Here is a 16,633-nt window from a genome sequence, read left to right as displayed (position 1 = left end):
CCAGCCCTCCAGGATTCTCCTGGCGCCTCCAGGAATTAAAGTTTAATCTTTAATTAAATATTATGTCATGTGATGAAACCTCCAGGAATATGCCTAACCCAAATTAGCAACCCGAGCCCTAATGTTGCTTTGGGTTTTTTTTGAAGAGCTCTATCACCTCCATGCACTGGAGTGGGAACAAAAAGATTTAGAAGGGGGATAATTCTGGGGTCAAGGAGTTCCCCCCTGCTCACCCCAAGAAAAGCCACTCTGATTTGGCCAAGTTATAAGCCACTGAAAATTGCCATTTGCACATGTTGTGCTCGTGTGAATAGCTCTTGCTTGCTCTGCCAGGTGTGCCAGAAGGCTGGTGAGATCTCACTACTCAAGCAACAACTGAAGGATTCCCAAGCTGACGTCTCTCAGAAACTGAACGAGATAGTGGGGCTGCGGGCGCAGCTCAAAGAAGGTAAGAGCTTCCTGAGAGAGAAGGAGGAGCAGATCACCACCCTGAAAGACTCCTACAGCTCCAAGACTGTCAACCTGGAGATCTGCGAGAATGAGCTGCAGAGAAAGATGAATGAGGTGCAGATGCTAAGGGAAAAACTCAACCACTGTGAACTGGAGGTCTCTGGCCTGAAGCAGACGCTGGCCAGCATGGGGCACCATGGCCATTTCAATGCGGAGCTCACCGAGAAACTAAGGGACCCCTTGGCCTGTGAGAGCGATGAGGCCAAGATGAAGCGCCAGAACGAGGACAGTGTCATTGCCCTGAAGAAGGAGATGGAGCGGCTCCAGACGGAGCTGAAGCTGGAGCGCCAGCAGCGGGAGCAGCAGGTGATGGACTTTGAGGAGGAGCGGCGCACGTGGCAGGAGGAGAAGGAGAAGGTGATCAAATACCAGAAGCAGCTACAGCTGAACTATGTGGAGATGTACCAGAAGAACCAGCTCCTGGAGCACAAGGTGAATGAGTTGACCACCAAGGCCACCAGCCCGCCTTACACCGAGGAGAAAAAAACATGGACTCCATCCAGGCTAGAGCGCATAGAGTCCACTGAGATCTAACAAGAGACCAAGTCAATAAAAGTAATTTTTATTACTGTGCATGTACTACCTACTCCAGCCAGTGATCTTCCTAAGGATAATGTGCTTTTTCACCAGAGGTGTGAATGCACCGAACCCCTCATCTTACTCTCTTCCTCAGTGCTCTGTAAGTAAACTAACCGTGGGTGTACATTGTTATACTATTGATGATGCTACATCAGTTTCTCCTGGTACAGCTAGGAAGGGCCCAGTGGCCCTTTTGGAATCTATCGTGACTGTTATTTCTCTATATGCTGCCATCCCTTCCACCATCATCAACTCCCCTGCCCTGTGCATTTGTTCCCTCCCCCCATTAGTTCATGCAGCAAAACAGTGCAAAGTGACAGGGTTTTTCAGGGCTTTTTAGCCACATTGGCTAACAGAGCAAAGCTCTTGGGATCAGAAGAACCATGCAGTTCAGCATGTCATGGTATCCTATCTCGATGATACTTATCCGACAACCTAATCCGATGAAGTCAGTAGAAGGCTTGCCATTGACTTCAGTGAAACCAGGCTTTGACCCTATTCTGATAAGTCTCTATAGCAAATGCATTGCTAACAATTGCCAAGGTCCATGATGTCACTAGGGGTTAGAATAAGCCAGTTGAGGTACAATGAGCCGACATCAACCGCTGCCCAAAATGAACCAAGAGTTGCGTTTGAGGTTCCGAATACATGCTGTGCTTTCGCTTTGCTATTTACATTCCCGTCCCCTTCCACTTCTTGGCAATGACCAGGACTAGAAGCAGAAATGGCAAATTGTAGCAAACCCCACTATTTTTCCTGTATTTCTGGCCTGGCCAAGTTAAGGAATCCCCAGTGATTCAGGCAGCAATTCCCAGTCCTCAGGAGAGAGCCCAGAGGAAAGAACTTTGACTAAGCTTCAGAGGAGCATTCAAACTCCTTCCATGTTTGTCCAAACCAGAAATTAACGCGTGGGGGATGCCAGGTGGCGACGCTATCCCATTCCCAAAGAAAGGTACCAGGGTTGCATTTCCTCTTGCCATTGTTCCCTGTCGAGGTGGCATAGTTATAAAAGGGCCTCAGGAAACCACCCACACATTTGCAGACTCTGCTCTGCTAGTGAACAAGCATCAACTCCTGCCACATCTATACATGGTGCTAAGACCCTCGCATAGAAAGTAAGTTAGGCCCCAGTTCAACAAAGGCCTCAGCTAGGCATGTGCTTAAGAACCATACTGAGTTGGGGCTGTAGGAAAATCCTAGGGGCCAAGTTCTGCCTGCAGATGCAGGTGCACAATCGCCAAATCTCACACCTGGACCCAAGGGCAGCATTCAGCCATAAATGGGCCTGATTCTCTCTCCTACTAAGGATGTGTCACACCCTTCCGGAAGTGTAAAGGGGTCTTCAAGTGGGACTCAGTCGGAAGCAGTGGTGTGCGGGAGACTCAGTGTAACTCGGGAGGAGGCCCGGTGTCCTTTCCAGAGGTAGAGCTAGAAGGAACAAAGGGTGTAGAATGAGCAGTGACACAAAGCCCTACACGGTGATTTCAATGAAAGTTCAGGCCCAAGCGTGTACTGAGCGAGAAAGGCAGGATGAGAGGCTCAGCACTGTGAAAAGAGCAGCCGAGAAAAGCATGGAAGCTGCTTATTTTCCATATATACCCTTAGCTGAGCTCTCACTACGAGCTGGTGGCTCACAATTCCTCGAGGGGGGGCGGGGGGGTTGAACTTTGGTTGGGATTTAGAACATCTTGGGGAAAGCCCAGCATTCAGCAAGCAGGGCTCACTGGAGAATGGGGAAACTGACCAGTTCTCAGGGAGTTTGTCTGTTGTTTTCCCAGCTGACTTTGTCCTTTGAGCACGCGCCAGCAGGGACCAGCATGGGCTACGGGTGGTGCTGGTGGATGACAATGGTCGCTGTTGCTGTACAAGTGAAGGCATCTAGCGGGATGACCTGTCACAGCCTGTCCTGGGAAACAGCAATTGATCTTGAGGGCTCCTCAGTTTTCCCCCTGCTGCTCTTGTGCTAAGGGAGGCAAAGAAAATATATTGCATCAGTCTGGCAAAAACTAAAGCAAATACCTGGGAAACTAGCTGTCCCAGAGACGAACCCAAGTCAGCTGCCTCAGAAACGGCCTTTGATTGATGGCCAAATGGCACTGTCCTGGTCTTGGGGTGGGCTATGTAGGACAAGGAGTGGGCCTGGCTCTTGGAGATGGGGTGCACATACTGAATGTACAGGGTGGGCCTGATGTAAAGCCCAGTGGAAAGAATCTCATTGATTTAACTGGCTTTGGATGAGGTCCTAAATCAGTTTCTGCTCCATTGAAGTCAATGGAATGACTCCAGTATAACATCTTTGTGAGAGAGGAGTCAGGCTCTGACCGTGTTCCTTGTAGCCCAGTTATGGGAGCAGAAGCACTTACAGTAGGAGGGAGATTGACGTCAGTGGGAGCAAGATCAGTGGCAAAGCTCACAGTCACATGAAGAGGAGCAACCTTAGCCACCGTCATCTCTGTCTGCAGAGCCAGGACGGAGCAGGAGGGGGCATTGCTTCCCAGCCACCGTCCATCGACAAGGGCTTCAGCAGGGCACATTATTGCATTCCAGTCTTAGCAATGGACGAGACCTGGCATTAGCATTGCAAGCTTGATTTCCCACTGTGCTGCCCATTTTTAGTGGTGCAATTGTGTCCCTGCTCAGGTGTCCAGGTGCCAGTCGTTAATCTGCCCCCAGCCAGGCAGCAAAGTTGGCCATAACAAGTGCTGCTTGAGGGTGCACAGGGCTGAGGCTGTGTGCACAGAGCAGTATGCAGACACCAGCGAATAGGACTCAGCTAGAACATTGGACCTGGTGCCGTTTCCAGGGCCAGGGCGTTTTCCCTCCCCGGTGCCTGCAGTTACAGTTCCTGGAGAGCTGCAGCCTGGCTTTCAGCAGCAGGTAGTGCAATTCCACAGACAAACGTTCTGTGCACCCGGGGTGGGGGTTGTCTAATATGCATGTTGGCCTGTTGGAGCCATACCTGGGCCACATGGATCTGCAAATGTCTCGTTTGTGTGCAAAGGCTGAATTAAGCGTGTACAAAATTAGGCCCTTTTTCTGTCCTTTTAAATTAGCTGGGCCAGTTCCTCAGCTGGCGTAAAGCAGAGTAACTCCCTTGACTTGAATGGAGCTGGCCACCCACCTACCCTGTGAGGGCTGGATCCTGCAAAGTGCTGAGCACCCTGAGTCCCCGTCAGTCAGTGTGAGGGGCTGAATGCCCTAAACCCTCAGAGTTAGGCTTTTTCATGAGTTAAGCAATGGTGGGGGGCGTCTGATTTCTGTTTGTGTGAGCTGGGGCAAGCAACCTTGCTGTTCCTCAGATTCCCCATGAATTGAACCAGGATAACCATCCTTCCCTACCTTATAGGGATGAATTTATTCCTGTTCCCAAAGGGCTCTGAGCTCCTTGGATGGAAGGGAAAAGGGCTGAGCAACTACAAATATTTTTAATAGATTTCAGACCAACCTTACATGTCATTTTTCGGGCCATCATTTAACGAGACAATGTTTAGGGGAACGGGATCCGCACTTCGAATGGGATGAGCCCCAGGACCTGTTACATCTCCTCCATTACTAGGGGTGAAATTCTGGTTCAAATGAAGTTGATGGCAAAACTCCCACTGAATTCAGTGGGGCCAGGAGTTCCCCCTATCATTCTAAAGGGCCCCAATTAGTCTTTGAGAATGTTCACACCCCTAATGTTAACCTGTGTTAGCATCAGCTAGCAGTTCACATTGTTGCCGTCTACCCATTCAATACATACCTGAGATTCCTACTGATTCCTAACAAGTGCAAAACAGACCCTGATAGCAGATTTACGTGTTTTGCAGGCTTGAAACATTCCCTAAATAAAGAATGATCTAATCAGATCAATAGTACACTTCCTGAATGCTCCTTCAGGGTATGTCTACACAGCAAAGAAAAACCCGCTGCTAGCCCGTGCCAGCTGACTCAGGCTTCAGGGTGGGAGCTCGGGCTGTGGGGCTGTTTCATTGCTGTGTAGAATTCCGGGCTTGGGGTGCAACCTGGGCTCTAGGACCCTGTGCGGGTCCCAGAAGTCTACACAGCAATGAAACAGCCCCATGGGTCCCATGAGCCAGAGTTGGCTGGCACACCCACAGGTGTCTAATTGCTGCGTAGATATACTCTAGGAGTGTCCCAGAGTAGGGAGGCCAACAATCCATGCATTAAAAAGCCCCTAAATACATATGTATCCCATGCACTGCAGCATCCCAGATCTTTGCAGTAAACAGGCAGGTGGTGTGTTTTAAGACCACCCTTAATGTCCATTGTCCACCATTGATGTGGGGGGAGGATGAAGATTCTGGGCCAAAACCTCAGCTATTGTAAATCAGTGTCACTCCACTGAAGTCGGAGCTAGACCAGCTGAGGATCTGGCGATGTTTAAGAGACATTAAGGCTGTGATAGGAATCAGTCAGTGCAAAGGGAAATCCAAGGAAAAGCTGAACCTTGAACACTCCACCGCCCCTTCCTTAACTGGCTTCTGTTTTCTATGCAAATTTGCCAGACGCTTTAACAAGCCAGACTCAGCAAAGTCACCGTTTCTGCAGGGTGATTGTGTTGCAAATTGTTCTTTGGTCTTTGTTCACCATGTGTTGCCATTACAAGAAGGTAGCTGAGGGCCCCCTTTTGAGGTTACTTACCCCCGTGAATCCTGTAGGCAGATGTTTTGCCAAAATGCCAGCAAATGCACAGTCCTGTTCCCTTCCTTTCCCTGAGTCCCCACCAAAACTGTTGGGTGGAAAACCGACTCATTCTGCTGGACACACTGCCGATTTTAGGGACCACAGAGCCACTTAAGGACAGGGGAGGGTGTTGTGCAGAGAGTTTCCACCTTACAGGCGGAAGGTGCCTGTTCCCACCCCTCTGGTTGTGTGTCATTACCTTTCTTCCTGCAGAGATGTCACCTTGGATTGGGATCTACTCGGATCTCTTGAACTACGCACCTGTGAGCCCTCCATTCCTTCGGTGGGAGAGCCACACCAAATACCCGAGGTACGCTCAGAAGTTAGGCTGGTGATTCAAGTAAGGGCGTTCTTCCCTTCCAGGTCAGCACGGAGCTAATGCCCCAATGAGCTGCCTGAGGTGCCTCTTGCTGGTGGGTTGCCAAGCAGAAGGTCCTGATCCTTAACGACTCCATTGAAGTCAGTAGGGCAGATCTTTGGCTGATGTGCATCAGCATAACTTCCTTGCCCCAGAGCCCCGGACTTACATTATCTGAAGATTTGGCTCAAATGAGTTACACTCGTCTAAGGGAGGAAGAATGGGATCCTTTATTTCTTTATGTGTTTTTTTTTTCCATGATTTTGCTTCTATTGCTTTAAGACGTCACACCTGCGTTGCTTTGGCTCGTCTCCAGAGCAGCAGGTGTGTAATGACTTCACAGCCGTACGGGAAAGGATTAGAGATTAAAACTGCGCACCTAGCTGTGCCCAGTTCTGCTTAGTCTCCACCAATCTACTGACTGGCGATCAACTGCATCGCTGCAAACAGACAAGCAACCAATATCGTTGCTAGCATAAAACTGTAGGAAAATCACTAACGGTTTTCTGTTTGTGAAGTGCTTATTAACGGAAATAGGAACTGAATCATATACTATATGCTGCTAAATTATACAGAGACAAATGTACTTGGATGTAAATAATGGCCTACTTCTGTATATATGATTATTAAACAAAACAAAAAAAGAAATTTCTGTGACTTCTATGTGGGTGACTGTAAGAGCAGAAGTCATTTTCAAGAGCTAAGTTCTGGACTACAGGCCTCATCCTACAAGGTGCTCAGCATCCTCAAACCCCCATTGACTCCAATAGGAATGGAGGGTGTTCTCCATCTCCCTGGATTTGGCCCTTGCTCTCCTGTTTATCTGCATGTTCCTTCTACCCACTGATAGTCCTGTGGGGAACCTGAGATGTTGACGTCCTGTTGTTGCTTTGGTGCATGCCTTCCACAAAGCCCACCTAGACAAGGCCATTAAGCTCCCTCCATTCTTCTTCAGAGACTTGGGTGCTCAGAAGAAATGCCCTAAGAGGGACAGCCTTTGTAAGATGCTCTGAGATCTCCATCTGAAAGGGGTTAGAAAAATATAAAGTGCTGCCTGAGATAGACCTATTTTGAAAGTGCTATAGGAGAACAAAGAGAACAGCCTTTCCCCCCTGTCCCCTTGTGCCCCTCGCCTCAAAGGAGAGAACTTATTAAATGTCCCTCACAAAGAATAAACTTCCTGGAGGTAGCGACGTCTCACCGATTGATGCGGGGCTCAAGGCCACGGTTTGGCACAAGGGGCATGCTAGTGTGCTCTATAGCAATCAGGCTCATGTGTGTGAACTACTGCCCACTGCTGGATGGAATTGGAACTGCATTATAGGACCTATGCTGTTCGCACCCAGTGGCGATAGGCCATTAGCTCAAGTAGTGAGGAACCGAGCTGCTGGGGCAGGTTTCAGCAGCCAGGATGTGCAGCACAGTGACAACAGTGAAGGCCTGGTTGGCCCCACATTTGATACAGTGCGAAGAATTCTTCTGTTTTTACCCCTGTAGCCTAAGACACAAAATCCACGCATATGACCACTTCTGCCCCACCAGGACATTTGCCCCCAAGGCCCTTCTCCAAACACCATGGAAGTTGCCCCAGCACATTGCCTGGGACCACCGTGCAAGCACCCCTGAGAGATGTCACACCTACGAGCCATCACTCCATTTTCCCTTCCCTTTGGAACTCCTAGCAACTGGCTTGGCAAGCCAGCTGGAGTCAGCCCCTGGCAGGGTGAGTCTCAGTGCCTGCTGTACAGGGGTCACAGAAAGGCCTGGATCTTCCACTATTAAGGAACTATTGCCCTTCTTTTCTTAGGAACCACCTTCTGTTAGTAATCAGCTGCCTTTGGCAGCTCCTTTGCCATGAAATTATTAGCAGGATCTGCCCTTGTCATCCCCATCTGTGTTTAGAGCTTGACCTATGCTAGCTATGGCCAATTCAGGATTGCCTCTCTGGGAGCTATGCTTGTCACCTGTTTTCCAGCACAACTATTGATCCCCATGATTTCCCTGTCCAGTGTGCGCAGATATTTCTTGGAACAACTTGTGCTAGCCAATAACATGCTCCGAACTAGCTCCCAAGTAACGTAGTTCTCATGCTCTGCCTATATTTGCCTAGCATGCGCCATTGTCACATGGCTTGTCACTGCATTAGCTGGGGGCTCAAACAGTGTTACAACTGCAGCCAGCTGGCTGCAACCGTGCTGGAAAACAGTTCCAAACCTAGCAGCAAGCCGCAGTGCAACACCTCATACACACCACAGAGCAGCAAGTGCGGGAGGGATCCCTTAGAACTTCATTTGCCAGATGTTACATATATACACAGCCCCACACCCCCACAGGTTCCACAGATCACTCTTGATCTGAGTGGAAGAGGGAAACAATGACAATCATGACTACTGCAGTGTGGGAACTATTAGCAAATGCCCGCTTGTTAATGGAGACCTCTCTTAGCAAATCAAATGGAATACAGGGCTCTGGAGCTAAGTTAGACACAGGGTGGCCTATTGGAGACATTGGGGATATGGCTCAAATTGGTAGGTGAGTGTGTTCGTTTAGATCATAAATCCTTGAATATATAATAAAATCTGTAGCTTGGCCCAGTGTCAGGCAAGGCACCTGAAGAGCAAGGATCATACTTTTCTGGATTTGAATGGTTATTTTCTCAGAAGAAATCAATCTTGGCTTTCCCTTACAAAGATATTTAATTGTCGAGCAAGATTTAACTGTAGCTGTTTCCTGCTCCAAATGCTGTCAGGCAGAGCCATCCATTCTGATGGGGCCTTTCTTTAGATGCTCCTAATGTCAGACAGTGTGTATAAGAAGCCCACATCTTTCTTCCGTTGGAGTCAGGACTATGACATTTGGATGAGGGATGGGCCCAAGCTACACAGTTTGACTCGAGATTGGAGTTTCCCCGGAGTTTGTGTAATACATTGGCCCAAGCCCTGGTTCAGACTCCCTTCTTAGTAAGTGGGAGTCTTTCCATTGCCTTCCCTGGGCTGTGAATCAGATTTCTGTGAATCAGAATCCCCTAGTATGCACGATCATGTCTCGCTCTAGGGGCTGGCCCCTGCAACTATATCAGCTTTCTGCTTCTTGACAGGAGTCCTTTAACTCAGGCGGTAGGGCTTGTGTTTAGAGCATTGAAGGTACCAGTTTGATCCCCACTGGCAACCATTGTGTCCATACTTTTACAGCCATAGTTTGCCATATTCAGATCCAAACAGAGACCGGGGCAGCTCTGAATTTTGGACTGGGATCCAAACTTGGTCAGAATCCAAGTATGGGCAGGTTGGATCCAGAGTATCATTTTGGGCCCACTCTTAGGAAGACACTGTATTTCTCTAGTCTGTCGGCCTGGCACCTTGGTTCCTTTTGGATGACTGGAGGAACAAAATCACATGGGCAAATCTACCCCACTGATGCAAAATGCCACACCCTAGTAGTGTGCTGAGCAAACCAAATGCCTATGCAGTTTCTTACCATGTGATGACAGAGTCAGGTTCTGAGTTGGAACCTCTGAAGGGTGTTTTCATTTGCACTTCCTCAGATCTTCTCTAAGTCTGACATTTGTTCTTCTAAAAGCTGTGAACTGGGAGCACCCAAGCATGTGGGACCCTGACAGGTGACCTGCCAGGAGTGTGTCCAACCTGCCTTTACATTTACATTGGATTTTTTAAATCAAAACTAAATTCTCCTGTCTTATTTGCTTGTCTCTGTCTTGTGTCTGTTCCTTTACAGGAACAAAAAGAAAAGGAGTACTTGTGGCACCTTAGAGACTAATTTGAAGTTGACAGATTTCCTTTTCTTTTTGTGAATACAGACTAACACGGCTGCTACTCTGAAACCTTTACAGGAACAGTGAGCCAGATCCTCAGCTGCTGGCAGTCCACATTGCTCTGTTGACTTCGGTGGAGAGATGCCAATTTAGGCCAGCTGAGGATCTGGCCTAACATGTTGTCTGGGATCACCAGCAATAAAAACCCGACAGCTGAACAGGTTGGAGCCTGACCCTGCCAGTGGTAGGGGTTGGGTTAGCCGCAGACGGCTTCTTTGGAATCCACATAGACTTGCAGGCAGCACTTGGGACGGCCCTACTGTAAATGTAAGTCCTTATCTTCTGCACAAGTCCTGACCTTGTGTGTTTTGTTTCTTACTCACTATCTGCTCTTACTGTGAATTCAAATCAGAAGTTAAACTGTTTGTTCCCCTGTGTTCCACGTTGACTGTTGATGGGTCTCTCTGAACTCTGTCTAGCGAGACTTGGAAAAATATCCACGAAAACAAATACTTTCAAAAGAATAAGTATTAATTAAAACAAACCTAGATGTGGCTCATGTCCATATTCAGACACCGTCGCATTAACTCTGCCTCTGGTAAATGTGTTTAAAGAAAAGAAATTTCAAAAAACAAAACAAAAAACAAAAAAACCCTGGACTTTTTGTACAGCAAAGATGTATCCATTTAGAAACCTATTGTTAAACCTCCAGCACACTTCACAATCAACAATTAGTCTATTGTATATCTCCATTGGGTTATAATGTTGTGAAGAGTCACTGCCTTTTGCATTTTCTAGTGTACATATATATATATATATATATATATATATATATATATATGTCCATATAGAGATAGGTGTGTATATATATATATATGTAAAGATCTATATGTATACGTATCTCTAGCTATCTCTCTATATCAATATCTGACTGTGAAGGATTTTTATTCCAGCAAAATAAAATGGAGAAAGGCTCCTTTTAAGAATCTGCATTTCTGGCTGGTCTGTATTTTCGTAGATGGAAAGGGGCATTGGGAGCGAATGGACAGTCGTACTCGGCGTTCAGACCTCGGCAGCTGTGTCTGGGGTGGGAGAAGGTCACAGAGGTTTTAAAAACAAACCACAAAAGAAAGAAACTCTCGCCTCAGCTCGCTCTGAGCTTGTGGCAGTCTGGGTATTGCTGGCTTTCATTCAATGAATGGAATTGTCACAGTAATAGAAGGGGGCCTTCATGCACTGGGTGGGAGAGTATATTATTAACCATTTGGTTACTGGAGAGTCCTTAAGGCACCCAATTCCCATTGAAAGCGGAGCCCCTATCTCCCATTTGTGTCTGTGCATCCCGCCATCCCATCCTTCCCTGATTGACAGATAGGGGCACTGTAGCAAGGAGAAGGCTCATCCAGGCCAAGTTAAACTAATCCTAATCAGCCTTAGCTCCACCTTCTGCCCCAGTTGGCATGTCTGATGAGCGCCACCATCCTTGTTCCTCAGGCTGACCACCCCTCCGGGAGGGAAGGCTGCTGGTAATGTCTCAGCAGGGTGGTTAAGGCAAAAAGGGGACAGGTAGTGAGGGGCCAAAATCACTGGATTTGACACCAAGGGATTAACAAAGTGATCATTGTTTCTCTGTTCCGCCTGAGAGCCTGAGAATGGAGCTGCGAGCACTGGGAGGGTCCTGGAATGTTTGTTCTGGAGAGGTTCCCGCCTGCTATTTACTTCAATAGGGTTATTTATTAGCTTCTTCATTCCTTTCCCACCTTTGCTACACTCCAGCCAGGCTTGAAGAGAGGCCCTACGCCTTCAGTGCATGTTTCTGTCTGACAGCTGTAACAAACAACCTCCTGCGATCGCTGCCCTTGGGGAGAAAGGACCCCCCCACCCCCTTTTATGGCTGCAGGTGGGCACAAGGCCAGGCCTGCATGGATCCAACTGAAGGATCGAGACCTTAATGAGATTCCCTGCTGTCTGTGTAAGGGAGGGAGGGAGAACAACTGTACAGGTAAATGCAATGGTAAAACCCCCAAATTTGCCCAGCAGACCAAAAGGCAGAAGTTGGACCTAAACTTGCTTGTAACTCCTTGAGTGAAATTGACTAGGTCTTAAACTGATGGGATTCCGTCAATAGAACAGCAGGAGGGGAGAAGTGGGGAGGGAAGGGTGAGGGGGTCAGATGAATGGGCTGCTCAACTTGCCGCCATCAGTTTTCTGCCTCTTTGCCTGATGCCCCACCTGTTCTGTTCAGGTTTTGAGGAGGTGATTTTCAATCCCCTGAATGCCTTTGAAAATTCCCCCCACAGCTGCCAGAAGTCCTGTTTTGCTCAAATTGGGCTGGAGGGAGCCCAGTGCTTGAACACAGAATGAACGCTGGTTGTTCCAGAGGCTGAATAGAAACTCCAGGGTGCAGCTTGTCATGTCGGTGTCCCGGCCGCTGCCTTACACTGTCCTAGCTGTGCCAGCTCTGGAAACGTGGGCTTGTGAGCATACGACGAATAATGACTCGCCGGGAGAGGCTGGGGTATGGTAAGGGATAAGTCACTGAAGCCAACCGGTTCTTGCACCCCGGTTACTGCTGTGGTTCAGCCATGACACTCAGGCAAGAACTTCCAAATCCCAATACACAGAGATGAGCAAGGGGGACGAAGGGTTTCCCAAAGTCACCTGGAGGGGCCATCAAATAATCTTGCTCTACCCATGGCGCTAGAAGAGGGTTCTCTTGCCTCAGCCCACTTGCCACCATCACTGTCTGGGTAATCAACATGGCAACATGAAGAGGTATCAGTATTGCAACCATCTTGCTCTTCCGCTACTGCTAAATGGAAGGTGGATCCTGACTAGATCCCAAGTAGGTGGGAGAGGGATCCCTGTACAGAAGAGGTTGAGTACCACTGAGCTTCTGTTGGTTATAAGAACTGCTCGATTGTGTGTCATAAGCCCGATACTGCTGATGGGGATTCTTCATTAGCTCAAGCGATAGGGGCCTGTGCTCACTGAGCTGGAGGAGCTGAGGTCTGTCCCCAGTGTTGCCTTGGAGTTCTGCATGGCTGGGGTTTGCAGCATCATGAAAATGCAGAGTCCCAGGTGGGCACAGTGTTTACAGCATGAAGCAACACTCACGTAAATGAATGGGCTGCATCAAACAAAGCAATTAGAAAAAATGGGGGGGCAGAGCACAAGACTGGGAGCCAGGAATCCTTGAATTCTAACACTGACTCGAACATACAGGGACGGGGAGCACAGGTTTGGGGGCTGGAACAGAGAGAATCAGAGGCACGGGGAGCACAGGCTGGGGAGGTTGGATCTCTGAGGATCGGGGGAGGTGCACAGGATGGGGGGTGGACCAGTGAGGGTCGAGGGGAGGAGCACAGGATGGGGGGGGTCAGATCTGTGAGGGTTGGGGAAGAGCACAGGATGGGGGGTGGATTGGTGAAGGTCAGGGGAGGTTGGGGAGCACAGGCGGCGGGGTCAGATCAGTGAGGGATGGGAGGATGGGGGGTGGATTGGTGAAGGTCAGGGGAAGTTGGGGAGCACAGGCCTGGGGGCTGGATTGGAGAGGGTCAGCAGGACAGGGAGCACAGTCGATGGGGGGGCCTGATCGGAGAGGGTCACAGTTCTCCCTGAAATGAATTTGAAATGTTGGTCATTTTCCCCGCCCCGTGTTGTGGAACACGACTGGGGAAATCTCACACACACAGGAAGCTGGGATTCACACCCCCTGCACAGGCACATCTCCAGCCTGCGCTATAGGAGAACTCCCCTATAACAGCAATAGCAGATCCCTTATCTTGCCTGTGGGCTGGCACGCTCATTCAGTGACACAAAGCTGGTTCATTACAACACACACACAAGAGCAGGTCTGATCCCCCGATACCCACGCCTGGCTCACGTACACCTGCTGGGACGTCACACTGTACGTGAACGGGTGACACGTAGCACTGAATTCCCAGCGACCCGAGCACCTCCGCCATCTTCCAGCCGGTCACGTTACAGCTGCTCCCTACCATAGTTATTTCACGTGGCAGCAGGTGAATGGCTCTGCTCAATATCCCCTTCTGCCCCACTGCCCAGGGGGCTGCTGCCGAGCTCACTATACACTGGGAACGGTCAGGCCTGAAGTTGCCATTTCCATTTAAAGCCCCGAGGTCCCTGGCGTGGTCTGACTGCCTCAGACCCAGCAATGAGCCGCAGCTAGACTTTTACTCCTGACCTTGCCGCTGGCCGACGCAACAGTTGCACCAGTCTAATGCGGCCTATCCTAGCCCCAGAAAAGGCAACACATCTGTCTGGAGCGGCTGGTTTCCCCTGGGGCAGTAGTTGGTGCGTGTTAGGACTGTCAGATGGATGTCCAGGTCTCCCCCATATGCTGCACATTAATATACCCTGTGATCAGTGACTTATACTAGCCACACATCAATGAAGCAACATTACATGGGAGTTTTAATAACATTTTTGACCTCATACGGTGGTGGAATGACATGACACACTGTGTGGTAGTGCCATGATGCTGGCATGACCCCAGGTAGCAGGGGTGTGACACCATGTGGCACCGGCGTGATGCTGGCATGACCCCGGGTAGCAGGGGTGTGACACCATGTGGCACCGACGTGATGCTGGCATGACCCCAGGTAGCAGGGGTGTGACACCATGTGGCACCAGCGTGATGCTGGCATGACCCCGGGTAGCAGGGGTGTGACAACATGTGGCACCAGCATGATGCTGGCATGACCCCAGGTAGCAGGGGTGTGACACCATGTGGCACTGGCATGACCCCGGGCAGCAGGGGTGTGACACCATGTGGCACCGGCGTGATGCTGGCATGACCCCAGGTAGCAGGGGTGTGACACCATGTGGCACTGGCATGACCCCAGGTAGCAGGGGTGTGACACCACGTGGCACCGGCGTGATGCTGGCATGACCCCAGGTAGCAGGGGTGTGACACCATGTGGCACCGGCGTGATGCTGGCATGACCCCGGGTAGCAGGGGTGTGACACCATGTGGCACTGGCATGATGCTGGCATGACCCCAGGTAGCAGGGGTGTGACACCATGTGGCACTGGCATGACCCCAGGTAGCAGGGGTGTGACACCATGTGGCACTGGCGTGATGCTGCCATGACCCCGGGTAGCAGGGGTGTGACACCATGTGGCACTGGCGTAATGCTGGCATGACCCCGGGTAGCAGGGGTGTGACACCATGTGGCATTGGCATGACCCCAGGTAGCAGGGGTGTGACACCATGTGGCACTGGTGTGATGCTGGCATGACCCCAGGTAGTAGGGGTGTGACACCATGTGGCACCGGCGTGATGCTGCCATGACCCCGGGTAGCAGGGGTGTGACACCATGTGGTACCGGCGTGATGCTGGCATGACCCCAGGTAGCAGGGGTGTGACACCACGTGGCACCGGCGTGATGCTGGCATGACCCCAGGTAGCAGGCGTGTGACACCATGTGGCACTGGCATGACCCCAGGTAGCAAGGGTGTGACACCACGTGGCACCGGCGTGATGCTGGCATGACCCCAGGTAGCAGGCGTGTGACACCATGTGGCACTGGCATGACCCCAGGTAGCAAGGGTGTGACACCACGTGGCACCGGCGTGATGCTGGCATGACCCCAGGTAGCAGGGGTGTGACACCACGTGGCACTGGCATGATCCCAGGTAGCAGGGGTGTGACACCACGTGGCACTGGCATGACCCCGGGTAGCAGGGGTGTGACACCACGTGGCACCGGCGTGATGCTGGCATGACCCCAGGTAGCAGGCGTGTAACACCATGTGGCACCGGCGTGATGCTGGCATGACCCCAGGTAGCAGGCGTGTGACACCACGTGGCACTGGCATGACCCCAGGTAGCAAGGGTGTGACACCATGTGGCACCGGCGTGATGCTGGCATGACCCCGGGTAGCAGGGGTGTGACACCACGTGGCACCGGCGTGATGCTGGCATGACCCCAGGTAGCAGGGGTGTGACACCACGTGGCACTGGCATGATCCCAGGTAGCAGGGGTGTGACACCACGTGGCACTGGCATGACCCCGGGTAGCAGGGGTGTGACACCACGTGGCACCGGCGTGATGCTGGCATGACCCCAGGTAGCAGGCGTGTGACACCATGTGGCACCGGCGTGATGCTGGCATGACCCCAGGTAGCAGGCGTGTGACACCACGTGGCACCGGCGTGATGCCAGTGTTAGTCCAGGTGGAGGGGGGATGACACTGCATGGTTTTGGCCTGACGCTGGTGTAACCCAGGGGTCAGCAACGTGTCCGTACAGGGACGCAGGTGTCCACGGTAAAAATGTTGAGTTCCGTGGTAATTTTTCGAAAAACGGAATGACTGAATGACACCCCCCCACCCCCACCCGCACCCCCAATGCCCGTCACTCAATGTACAGTCATTTTGTCAAGTGTCCACCGCGCAACATGGTGCCGATCCCTGGTGTTACCCGGTCCCCACATGGCTGAGGCGTGACAAAGCGTGGCAAGGGCATGACAACGGGTGGCAGGGGGCGTGACCCCCGTTGGCGTTGGCATGACAACAGGTGGCAGGGGGCGTGACCCCGTTGGCGTTGGCATGACAACAGGTGGCAGGGGGCGTGACCCCGTTGGCGTTGGCATGACAACGGGTGGCAGGGGGCGTGACCCCCGTTGGCGCTGATGCCCCCAGCCAGGCGCGCGGCGCGGCCTTCGCCCAGGAGCCGGGAACAAGCGCAGGCGGGGCGGGGCCG

The 16,633-nt window shown here is 51.0% G+C and overlaps 1 protein-coding gene across 5 annotated transcripts in view; it reads left to right on the top strand.

The window, feature by feature from the left end:
* LZTS3 (leucine zipper tumor suppressor family member 3) overlaps window positions 1-10,244 on the top strand; it is a 130,215-nt gene extending 119,971 nt beyond the window's left edge. For all 5 annotated transcript variants that reach the window (XM_038400618.2, XM_038400614.2, XM_043512771.1 and 2 more), the window contains one exon: window positions 334-10,244. In XM_038400618.2, the coding sequence (XP_038256546.1) occupies window positions 334-1,044 (711 nt within the window). In that variant the 3' untranslated portion in view covers window positions 1,045-10,244. The remainder of the gene's footprint in view (window positions 1-333) is intronic.
* The last annotated feature ends 6,389 nt before the right edge of the window (window positions 10,245-16,633 follow it).

Source organism: Dermochelys coriacea, chromosome 4 (assembly GCF_009764565.3).
Source record: "Dermochelys coriacea isolate rDerCor1 chromosome 4, rDerCor1.pri.v4, whole genome shotgun sequence".
In the NCBI taxonomy this organism is placed as follows: domain Eukaryota; kingdom Metazoa; phylum Chordata; order Testudines; family Dermochelyidae; genus Dermochelys; species Dermochelys coriacea.
Note: the sequence above shows the minus strand (reverse complement) of the source record. Positions and strands in the feature narration are given on the sequence as shown.